We start from the raw sequence: 10,541 nt of genomic DNA, 5'->3' as shown, positions 1-10,541 counted from the left end.
CGTGAGCGACGTGATCGTCATCTGCGACGTCTCGTCATCGTCGCCCCACGAGGCCGTGGCCTCGCCGGCGGGAAGCGAGAACATCTGCTTGGGCAGCACCGGGGCCGCGGCCGACGGGAGCGGCGCCGACTTCTTGGCGGCCGACTTGGAGAGCGCAGAGAACACGTTCGAGTTGCTCATTTTTTCAGGTTTAACGGAATGCCACAAGTGCAAAGTGCCCGGCCACTTTGTCCCAATAACAATGGGGACAAACCCCGCCTTTCCAAAGCGTCCATACAATGAAGTCCCATGTCGTTGTGGGACAAATGGGCAAAACGGGACAAACGCCACAATCTCTCCCACACCAAGTTTGAATGGACGAGACGCCAATCACTGCTGGCCGTGTTATACGGAGGCCGTGGGGTATCCGGATGCGCACAACAATCGCGCAATGTCGTCTCCCAGACACTGCGCTGGAGGGGCAGCTTGGTTGTATCTGGACAGCTTGGTTGTATTTGGCTGAGAGAGACTGGCTTGCTTGGTACGAAGAAGGAGCTCTTGATGCAGAAGACCATGAGGCGCCAGTGGAAAAGAACAGCGGAATGGTTTAAAACATAGTAGCGACACCCCGCCATTGTATCGATGGTTTGCCTTGGTATCGTGCCCCTTGGCACAATGCGAGTTCTCGCGCCGCACAAGCGCAAAGAAAGGTATTATCAAAGGAATTATGGGTTGTATATACATATAGCATCGTCGTTGCATGGTCCATCTTGCCCTCGAAAGAGCCGTGCTTGACGCGTTCATTGTTTAAAACATACGTTTCAAACACGTTGAAGTTCCATCGTCGCGTCTCCCCAAGATCGTGCAAGCGCGAATGATGGAGCAAGCGCCGCGCCATGTCGTTGTCTTTGGCGAGCTCAGCCCCGAGCAAAAGAGAAAGTACTCCAAGTTCATCATCGACCACAACATCAAGGTACCTTGATGGACGAGCCGACTGCACACACACCGATGGCTAGTTTGCCAAGAATGCCGACGGCCTCTTCGTCGCGACCGTGCGTCTCGAGCAGCCGATCCCGCCGGCTACCGCCGCGCCACTTCCCAAGCACGTGTCGCTCCAAGAACGTCTCCGCAACATCCACGTCGTCACCGTGCCAGAGGCCCTTGGGCGGTATACCACGATGTGCAGCATGGTACGCTTCACATGGTATCGACTAAGACACTCGTCACATGCAAGCGTAGCTCGAGACGTCGCCCGAGATCGTCGCGTCCAAGCAACCGCTCTCCGATGTGAATTTGATCAAACTCTTGCATGAGATCTACGACGCGCGCGCGGCCGAGCCGCAGGGCGACGTCGACGACCCGTCGTTTTGCGCATTCGTTTCGCTCTACTTTCAGACGCGGTATGGACTGCCGTCGCTCGTGCACCAGCACGTTCTGGAGCTGCTCTTCAGTCTCTACGCCCACCGAGACGTACGCGATATCGCGATATCGAACGCGTGCGATGGATTGCAATGTACTGTACTAGGACTTGGAGGCCGAGCTCTTCTCGGGCTTTCTCGACGGCACGTACGACGATGACGCGCTGCGCTTCTTCCTCGACGCGCGTTCCAAGCTTGTGGTACGTCATTTGCTCCTCCTCCTATCTATCTATGTATCGATCTATCGATCTATCAACTTTACTCTGATTGATCTAGGCCATGACGACCCGCGACGCACTGGGCACAAAGCTCAAGTTGGTGCTTCGTATACATATATACATCTGCGGTAAACGACCTGGTAGTGTTGCCAAGGACAGCGTGTGGCTGTCCAAGGCCCAGTGCTTTGTGCTGGCGCATCACGTCTACGGCGCCCGCCTCGGCGCGCCGTACCTCACGGTGCTTCGTGCGACTGCAACTGCAATATGGGCAATATTGTCGTATAGTTTATGAACAAGATGAAAGAGTACGTGGCCAGCCAGCCGATGCCCCGCAGCCTGCACGAGACCATGGAGGTAATACTGTACTACGTGACAGAAATTATGCTCTGACATTGCTGGTATTAGATGAACGAGTTTCTGTCTTTGGCGCTGGAAACCCATCAAATGCTGCGCGCCAACGGCGCTCCCGACTACGTCCCCGAGGTAATACCTAGTCCGAAACAGGATGGTAACACGGATTGATGGGAGCATGCTAGATCAAAGAGAGTACGTTTAGCTACGTCATAACTGGGGTCGACGAGCGACTTGGTAGACCCGCCCACGTCACCGGCCGACGAGAAGCAGCGACTCTTCGCGCTGCTCCAGCGTGTGCGCCATCGTCAGGACCATGTACCTCGACAAGCTCATACGTTATTAGCATTGACGTTGCGACTTAGACGCTGACAGTCGAGGCCGATGGGTGGCTGCCCCACCAGGAACATGGCCAGCCGTACCCGCCGTCGCCCAAGTCGCCAACATGGAAATAGGGTCTTTCTTCCATTGTCGTACCCCTATCCCAGTGCTCTCTCTATACATGAATACTCTTCTTCATCAAGTTAGTTAGTCGAAAGGCCCATCGACTAGTCGACTACTCCGCTCGAGGCAGATCTTGCATCCTCCAAAGATTCGACAGGATTGCGATCTTTTCGTTGCGTTCTCATTGGCCAATGCCATTCGTTTTGGCCAATCCCATGGCACCACAAATGGGACGGCAGGGGATTGGCGGAAGAAGCACCTTTTTGGCCAATCACATGCGGCTGTCACGCGGCTGACTTCATTTGGCAAACGAACGATGGCGAAGGTCGCAGCACTGCTGCTGCTGGTGCTCGTGGGCGCGACGGCGACGGCGCCGACGACCAAGTGCTTTCCCGACGGCTTCTTCCTCGGCACGGCCACGGCCGCGTACCAGGTCGAAGGCGGCGTCAACGAGACCGGGCGAACGTCGAGCATCTGGGACGACTTTTGCCGCAGCCGCGACGACCTCCAATGCGCCAACGTCGCCGACGACATGCTCCATCGGTACGAGTCGGACATCAAGATCATGCAAGACATGGGCCTCACGTCGTTCCGGCTCTCGATCTCGTGGTCGCGCGTCATGACGTGGAGCCCCGCGACTAAGCGCATGGTCCGCAACAATGATGGCATTGCGTTCTACCATCGTCTCCTGGATGCTGTCATCCGCGCCAAGATGGCACCGATCGTGACTTTGTACCACTGGGACCTGCCGTCGGCGCTCTATGTGGGCAGCGGTGGCTGGCTCAGCCGCGACATCGTGCCGCACTTCAAGGAGTATGCGAACCTCATGTTTGACGAGTTTGGCCACAAGGTGCCCATCTGGACGACCTTTAACGAGCCGTGGTCCTTCTGCGTTGGTGGGTACGGCGAAGGCTACCACGCGCCGGGGCTCAGCCACTCGGACACAGCGTCGTACCTTGCGGCCCACCACGTCTTGCTCGCGCACGCCGCTGTTGTCCGGCTCTTCCACTCGCGCCGCCACCAGTTTTACCCAAGTGCGCAGATTGGCATCGTACTCAACTCGGACATGCCGTTCCCACTCGACCCGAACTCACCGGAGGACGTCGCGACGTCGGAGCGCAAGCTCCAGTTCTCGCTCGGCTGGTTCCTCTCGCCGATCGTCTATGGCGATTACCCCGACGTCATGAAGGCGTACGCTGGCGACCACCTTCCCGTCTTCTCGGACGACGAAAAGGCGCATCTTCAAGGCACGTACGACGTCTTTATGGTCAACTACTACTCGTCCAGCGTCGTCACCGACTGCAACTCGACACGGTACTACACCTGGCCTTTCCCACTTTGCCTTTTTATCGTCTGCATGTATTAGCTCGACCGTGACGTGCGACTCGCTCAAGCAAGGGTGGCAGCGCGACGCTGGCGTCGACAACGCCCGCGCGCCACCGGGCGCTCGACCGGGCAGTGTCAATGCCCAAGGCGACCCGCTCTGCGGCTGGTTCTCAGGTCGGCGCGATGCAGATCGTCTGGAGCTCATGGCGTCAACGTAGGCTACCCGGACGGATACCTGCCGCTCACGCGCTGGGTGCACGCACACAACACGTCGACGCCGATCTTGCTCACCGAGAACGGTTGGTGCGGCAATGCCACCATCGACAACCAAGACCAGCTGTGGTATTTCCAGACGCATCTGGACCGCGTCTGGCAAGGTGCTGCGCCAGACTACATTCGTTTTGCAGCCTCTCATAGGATTCTAGGGCTGCAAGAAGGCCTGCCGCTCATCGGGTATACAGCGTGGTCGTTCCTCGACAACTACGAGTGGGGCTCGTTTGAGCCGCGCTTTGGGCTCTTCTACGTCAACTACACGACCCAGACGGGCGGCAAGGAGAGCTACGACCCGGTGCCCAGTGACCTGGCGCGGATACCGCGTCCGGCTGCCACGTGGTACGATCTCGTCCCGATGGCTTCTATGATATAGGCGTCGTAGGTTTGCCAACGTTGCGCAGACCCGGTGCTTGATGCCGGATGCCACGACACGGCTCGATGCACAGCCGACCCAGGGCGTCCCCTCGTGGCTTCAGGGCGTCATCTACCTTGGGTACACGGCGCCCATGGCGATCGCCTTCGTGGCGATGCTGGCGTTCCACGGTCATTTGCCCCGCGTGTCGGCAGCGGTCGCCAAAGAAACCACGCCGCTCCTCCGCACCGCCTAGTCGATGAGTCCGAGTAGAGACGAGAGAGTGTACTAACGAGGCTGCTATTCGACTAACAAGGAAGCTGGCGCTACAGCCGAGGCAGGTGCAATTCGTCATCGATCGCCCTCCAGATCGAGTACACGGACTGCGCGCGGTCGTGGTCGGTCGTGGAGCTCGAGGCGGCCACCGTGTCGGTGACGCCGAGCCGCCATGCGTGCACGACGTCGGCCACCCGGGCGACTTCGGCGAGGCTCCGCTCGACGCTGACGCGGTACTTGTTGAGGGCCATGCGCTGCTGCCACGCGGTAAAGTCCTGCGAGATCAAGAGCGCGCCGGCGGTGAGCCCGTACATGGCAAAGAGAACACTGGCCGCCACGAGCACGTACAACACCAGCGTCGCATCGATCGCGGTGGATGGCGGCGCCTCGGTCGCATCCGCATCGTCGTTATCGTCGTCGTCATCAAACGGAGACGCTTCTTCGTCCGGCTGGCGTGCCATTGTTGTACTGGGTACTGGCGTCGGCGTTGTAAACAGCAATCCTGTTGCGGGCTTGGTCGGCCGCGGTGAGAGCACCTTGATCGACTGGTTGAGCGGCGAAATCTCCGAGAGCGCCGACTCGTTCAGGCTTCGCCGGCCGATGCGCTCTATCGGCCGCTTCTTCGCGTCGACTGGCTTGTCGTGGGTGTCGTCGGTGGTTGGGGTCGTCGCTCTGGTTGGGTTGCGGAAATGGGAGGTACTCGGCTGCGCACGCGAATCGCCGAGGCGCCGCGAGTCCTGCAGCCGCGACTGCCGCAAGGTCGAGCCAAGGCTGCTCGCGACGCTGGTCGTGAACGACGTCTGCTTGCGGTGCTGCGCATAACGCTTGGCCATCGACCGGCTGTCGGGCATGAGCGTCAGCATGTGCCGCATCGACTCTTCGTCGCACGCGAGGAACCACGCGTTGAACTGGTCCGGTTGCTTCTCCGAGACGACGTGGAAGGTGAGCGAAATGCTCTCGGTGAGCGACGGCGTCGCCAAGTGGATGAGCAGGATCTGCATGTACGTGATAAACTGCGTCGACGAGAGACCCGCGAGCAAGTCGGAGCTGCGCGCGACCTCGTAGAGCACCATGCCAAACCACGCATCGACCGACGCCGCGTCCGCTATCATCATGTCATGAGACGTACTGCAGTGAGATGAGGAGGAGGATGCTAGTACCGTGGACGAGCGAGTCGTAGCACTCGCTAAGCGCGTGCATGCTGTAGACCGAGAGGGCCGCGACGGCTTGCACTGCGACCTTGGTCATCGCGTCGTCCGAGAAGGCGATCGCACGCAGCCAATCGAGCAGGATCGGCGCCACATTGACGGGCCCGAGCGCGTCGTGCAGTCGTTCGACAAACGCGAACGCATGGGCGACGATCGCTTTGTCGGCGTCGACGAGAAAGCCGGCGAGGTGTTGCTACACATGATGCATGATGCACCGTCAAACTTGGCGGCCATGTACCGTGTGCGACCGCAGGTTGCCCATGATATCGTCCACGTCCCGACTCTCATCGAGGACGTGCTCGATCGACTGGATGAGCAACTCGAGCTGCAGCATGTCGTCGGCGGCGCTGTGGTCGGTCACGGGCGAGCGGTCCTCCTACATGTGCAGTCGCATGAGCGTTCTACCCCGGCGATAGGCGCATGTACATGGAGGTCGCCAGGCGCGTCCTGTATGGGCTCGGGGCGACCGCGGGGCATGGCAGAGTCCGTAGCCGATGGAATTTGACTTGCCGCTGCGCTGAGTTCTAATCCGGATACGTACCCCCGCCCGTGATTGTTGAAATATTATACCTTTGATTTGTATGGAATTAAATACTGTTTCTTTTAAACCGCCGGTAATCCGGATACGTCATTTCAAATTTGGCGCCGGCGCTACAATTGCCTAATACAGTACTGCATCCGTAGGGCTTGTCCCGCACCCTTCCAAGCACCGATGTAGTATGCTGCATCAATGGCCCATCTACTGGGGCATGGGCTTTCGAACCAGGAGGAGGTCAAGACTATTAATACCAGAAGCTATTAGTCTACCTCTCCTGGTTGGTGTCATTATGGTCTTCAATACTGGGATCATTTTTCTGGTGGGGCGGCAACGGCGACATCGTCCTGATGGAAAGTGACTTCAACGTCGCGACCACGCCAGCAACCTCAGCAGTGCCACCAGCGTGCATGCAAGTGCGAACGCTAAGGGTACTATTACTACACTAACTAGACTACTGCGCGCTATCTCTCGTCGCCGTCCAGCTGCAGCACGTCCTCGCACGTCTCGACCCACGAGTGCTGTTCCGTGAGGCTCTTCTCTGTCGTGTTGCTGCTACTGCTGTTGGGTCGACTTCGCTCCGAAATGGCTTGGTCGACGGCGTGGAATCGCGGATGCCGGCTTTGACTGCTGCTCTTGTCGCCGAGCGGCGCCGTCTGAGCGCGTGCAGTGGTGGCGAGCGCCTTGTCCCGCTCGACGATCGACGTGGCTTCGTGCATGGCGGAGCCGGCTGTCGTCATGGGCCGGTCGTCGCCGCGCTTGATCTTGGCGAACGCGGCGCTGAGCTGCGCGACGTCGTCTTCGAACGCAGCTTCCCACGCATCCCGCGTGGCCGCGACGAGCGAGGCTTCGTGGGCCTGGCGCTGCAGCAGCACTTGCTTGGCGTCCTGCACGTCGCGCAGCCGCTGGCGCTTGAGCGACCGCATCTGCTGCTTCCACGCCTCAATGCGCACCAGCTGCGCGTCGACTTGGCGCTGGGTCGCGTGCGCGGACCGGAGCTCGTCGTGGCGGTTGAGGTCGCGCTTGTACTGCTCTTGGCGGTGGATGCGCTTGTCGACGGACTGGATCGAGTTGCTTTTGGCGCGCGGGTTGACTTTCGGGCGTGCAAAAAAGCTCTGCAGCACAGGAACGACGTGCGTCGGGACAACGTCGGAGGCGCGTTTCGGGGACGATCGGCGCATGCCGTCGTTTTCATCGTCGTCGTTTTCATCGTCGTCGTCGTCGTCGTCGTCATGGGCAGCATACTCTTCAAACCCGAGGATGGGCGTTGGTACCATACGTGGTGGCCGGCGCTGCTTGGTGCTGTCGATGCTGGGCTTGATCTTGGGACTCGGCTGGCGCTTTGGACTGCAGTAGACCTTGATAAAGTCGAGGCTCTGCCCGAGCGAGCCCGCTTTCGCCAGTACGGGCTTGGCGTCCTCGCGGTCGTCGTGCTTGGACGGCGAGATGGCTATCCTTAGCTCGTCGCTGGGTAGTGGTAGTGCGTACTGCGGCGGGCGCTCGGCCCGTGGCTGGTCGGTGGGCGCCACTTTGATCTTGTTGAACATGGTCGACCCAATCTTGTTGACCCACGACGAGGCGGAGGCGGATGGCGACGCCGGCGGCGGGTCGCGCAGGAGGGGTGGTGCGCGGCGTGGTCCGTCGGGGTCGTCCAGGACGAGCGACTGGTAGCTGTCGCTGCCCGCGGAGCTACTTCCGTCCGAGGTCTGGACCCGGAGCGCGTACATCTCGCGTCTCGGAGGTTACTTGGCGCCTGCGGGCCACTATAAAAAGCGATACCGCAGTTACACCGTCTGGTTATAGCAGGGACAGTAATACCCTCTCGGGCTTCATGGTGAAAGGATATCGATCTTGAACCCAACATCTGCACCGTCGACGGCAGTGATGTGGTGGACATGCAGTGGTGCTACACCGACGCGTCAACTCGCTGGACGCGCGCACCCGTATCGGACAAGGACGAGGAGTTTTATTGATGATAAACGGCAGCGACAAAGAGAAATACCTTAGGTGTAGCGCGTCAGAAGGGCGCGGTGCGCGGCCGCATAGTACGATGTGTTGGTGTACACGACCTTTTGGTACTCGGGCGCGCAGCTGGGAAACTTGATGCTGGCGTCGGCGACATGGCCCGAGAAGAGCGCCTTCCCGGTTTTGATCGAGACGTAAACCGAGAGCGCGAGGGAGACGAGGATGCAAACGACGGCAAACGCCTTCTCGGGCAGGCGCAGCGTCGGGCCAAAGGTCTTGAGGTAGAAGGTAATGGGCAAAATCATGCAGCACATGGCCGTCGACGACGCGCCGACAAAGTCCAAGAGGTCGCCAAAGTGGTCCTTGAAGGCAATCGCGACGACGATGCAGATGGTGATCATGACAATGCGGACGAGCGCCGCGTTGCGGTACGCGCCTGGCGCCTTGTACGCGTCGGCGCAGTCGTGGTCGTCGTTGGCCTCGAGCATGCCGTCGACTTTCGGGTCCAAGTTGCGGTAGCTCTCGCCAACAACGGCGACGCTATTGGGTGCGTCGGCCAATGCAAACTGCTCCTTGTGCAATCCGAGCACGAGGCGTTCGGCGATGAAGAAGGCGGGGAACATGACGACCGAGAACGCGATCGTAATGTGCATCTGCATGGCGAGGAACGTCAGAATGACGCCGCCCCGGGACGCTTGGAACCCAAGGGACGAGCCAGCGACGGCGAAGAGGAGGTTGCCGGGGATCTGGCACCCGACGGTCGAGACACCGCTGATCGAGACCGCGAGAAAGCAGCACGAGACAAGGACGAGCGTCACAACAATGATCCGCGGCATGCGCGTCGGATCCGAGTGCTCGCGCTGGAGCGTCGGGATGACGATGCCGGCACCGTACGCTAATGCCAAGTTGCCGAAGACCGTCGTGATCGAATCAAAACTCAACGCGGGCGACGGCGGCGCGACGTTGGCAATGTTGTTGGTGTTCATGTTGGTGACGAGGAGGTAGAGCGCGACCGTGTCGGCAAAGATCGTGCCGAGGCAGCCGGCCGCCGCCATGCCCGCGCCCTCCTTCATCGTCGGGACGAGGCAGACTGGGAGGACGGTGAGGCCCATGACGATGATCCACGTCTCGGCCGAGTACGAGTCGGGGAAGAGCACCGTGAGGAGCGTCCCGCCGAGCACCAAGAAGACGATCGGTACCATCGTGCACACGGCCATTTGCGAAAGCACGGTCGCCCAGCGGCCAAAGCCGCCCATGCACCAATGGCCAATGTCACCAAACGTCTTGACGTGCTTGGGCGCGACGAGCATGACCTTGGAGATGCACCACGTCGCGTACACGTTGACGCTGGCCATGAAGAGCAGCGCGACGGTGGCCCAGAGGTACCCGGCGCGCGCATAGTTGCCCGGCATCCCGAGCGTGCCAATGCCGTAGACGCAGCAAAAGAGGGAAAAGCAGATGCGGAGGTCCTCGCCCGTTAAAAAGACCATTCTGGTAGTGCGAGTAAAAGGAAGAATGACCCATTGGGGCAGCCTTGCTCAAGTGGGTATGATCGATCGGCAACGTCAATCGACGCGCCACTTTGCCGTTTGCACCACATGGTGCCACGTCATCCGGATCCATGTGCACCGGATGTCGTGGCAACAAGATGATTCGAGTACTACAGCGCTGATCTCTGTAGCCACATTAAGCATCGACACCATCGATCCCCTTTACAAAGCCTGCGCTGATGCGGTGTATTCCTACGTGCGGTCGTGCCTATCACCCTCTTATGTACACGGTCAAGACAAAAGCAGGCTGTGTCAACGCACAGTCCATGTTGTCGGGCTGTCTTTCGCGGACTGGATCTTGTTCCCTTCTGACATAGCTTGGGATTTGTATGCACAAAGAGGTAGTAACCAGCCAAGGGAAATGATACCCAGCTGACGGAATTGATACAGCGCAAAAGGACGTGGCGTCAAGATCTCATCGAACGTTCTCCGCGACGTCATCGACATGAGGGGCCCGAAACGAAAAGAACCGACGATCAATTTGGTTGTGCGGTCGTTCGGTATGCAAGAGGACACGACCGACGTCCTCTCGGATGGTGGACATCAAATTCTCCTGCAAGTTCGTCCTCGGATCATCGTAGCAGCCTCTCTATTCGTTGAAGACGAAAGAGTTTAACCCTCTCAGTGCAGTGTTCCTGTGCAGCAG

General features: G+C 59.4%; 5 protein-coding genes across 5 annotated transcripts; 2 read left to right on the top strand and 3 right to left on the bottom strand.

The window, feature by feature from the left end:
- The first annotated feature begins 831 nt into the window (after positions 1-831).
- On the top strand, positions 832-2,481 carry SPRG_06397 (hypothetical protein). Its single transcript, XM_012345215.1, has 11 exons — positions 832-952; positions 996-1,169; positions 1,219-1,449; positions 1,505-1,597; positions 1,674-1,711; positions 1,760-1,853; positions 1,901-1,969; positions 2,021-2,098; positions 2,152-2,161; positions 2,208-2,284; positions 2,332-2,481. The coding sequence occupies exons 1-11, from the start codon at positions 854-856 to the stop codon at positions 2,419-2,421; spliced, it is 1,053 nt and encodes a 350-aa protein (XP_012200605.1). The 5' UTR covers positions 832-853; the 3' UTR covers positions 2,422-2,481.
- Positions 2,482-2,721: 240 nt separating this feature from the next.
- SPRG_06396 (hypothetical protein) lies at positions 2,722-4,697 on the top strand. Its single transcript, XM_012345214.1, has 5 exons — positions 2,722-3,724; positions 3,777-3,910; positions 3,955-4,113; positions 4,162-4,348; positions 4,392-4,697. Exons 1-5 carry the CDS (start codon positions 2,727-2,729, stop codon positions 4,615-4,617), a joined length of 1,704 nt encoding a protein of 567 aa, XP_012200604.1. The 5' UTR covers positions 2,722-2,726; the 3' UTR covers positions 4,618-4,697.
- Positions 4,647-6,341, bottom strand: SPRG_06395 (hypothetical protein). The gene is made up of 4 exons (XM_012345213.1): positions 6,272-6,341; positions 6,084-6,221; positions 5,798-6,038; positions 4,647-5,742 (listed from the first exon to the last, which is right to left on the bottom strand). The coding sequence occupies exons 1-4, from the start codon at positions 6,320-6,322 to the stop codon at positions 4,688-4,690; spliced, it is 1,485 nt and encodes a 494-aa protein (XP_012200603.1). The 5' UTR covers positions 6,323-6,341; the 3' UTR covers positions 4,647-4,687.
- Positions 6,342-6,805: 464 nt separating this feature from the next.
- SPRG_06394 (hypothetical protein) lies at positions 6,806-8,107 on the bottom strand (the record flags this gene model as incomplete). Its single annotated transcript, XM_012345212.1, has 1 exon — positions 6,806-8,107. The coding sequence occupies one exon, from the start codon at positions 8,105-8,107 to the stop codon at positions 6,845-6,847; it is 1,263 nt and encodes a 420-aa protein (XP_012200602.1). The 3' UTR covers positions 6,806-6,844.
- A 276-nt stretch (positions 8,108-8,383) lies between these two features.
- Positions 8,384-9,835, bottom strand: SPRG_06393 (hypothetical protein; the record flags this gene model as incomplete). The annotated part of the gene is made up of 1 exon (XM_012345211.1): positions 8,384-9,835. The coding sequence occupies one exon, from the start codon at positions 9,833-9,835 to the stop codon at positions 8,384-8,386; it is 1,452 nt and encodes a 483-aa protein (XP_012200601.1).
- Positions 9,836-10,541: the final 706 nt, after the last annotated feature.

This window comes from Saprolegnia parasitica, assembly GCF_000151545.1.
Source record: "Saprolegnia parasitica CBS 223.65 unplaced genomic scaffold supercont2.22, whole genome shotgun sequence".
In the NCBI taxonomy this organism is placed as follows: domain Eukaryota; phylum Oomycota; class Saprolegniomycetes; order Saprolegniales; family Saprolegniaceae; genus Saprolegnia; species Saprolegnia parasitica.
This window is presented reverse-complemented; position numbering and strand designations above follow the sequence as displayed.

Coding starts and splice junctions, on each gene's coding strand:
- SPRG_06397 (XM_012345215.1), top strand. CDS start 854: ATGATGGAGCAAGCGCCGCGCCATGTCGTTGTCTTTGGCGAGCTCAGC. Junction 953..995: donor TCATCGACCACAACATCAAG/GTACCTTGATGG, acceptor ACCGATGGCTAG/TTTGCCAAGAATGCCGACGG. Junction 2,285..2,331: donor TGCGCCATCGTCAGGACCAT/GTACCTCGACAA, acceptor GTTGCGACTTAG/ACGCTGACAGTCGAGGCCGA.
- SPRG_06396 (XM_012345214.1), top strand. CDS start 2,727: ATGGCGAAGGTCGCAGCACTGCTGCTGCTGGTGCTCGTGGGCGCGACG. Junction 4,114..4,161: donor TCTGGACCGCGTCTGGCAAG/GTGCTGCGCCAG, acceptor ATAGGATTCTAG/GGCTGCAAGAAGGCCTGCCG. Junction 4,349..4,391: donor CCGCGTCCGGCTGCCACGTG/GTACGATCTCGT, acceptor TAGGCGTCGTAG/GTTTGCCAACGTTGCGCAGA.
- SPRG_06395 (XM_012345213.1), bottom strand. CDS start 6,322: ATGCCCCGCGGTCGCCCCGAGCCCATACAGGACGCGCCTGGCGACCTC. Junction 6,039..6,083: donor GCAACCTGCGGTCGCACACG/GTACATGGCCGC, acceptor CATCATGTGTAG/CAACACCTCGCCGGCTTTCT. Junction 5,743..5,797: donor CTACGACTCGCTCGTCCACG/GTACTAGCATCC, acceptor ACATGATGATAG/CGGACGCGGCGTCGGTCGAT.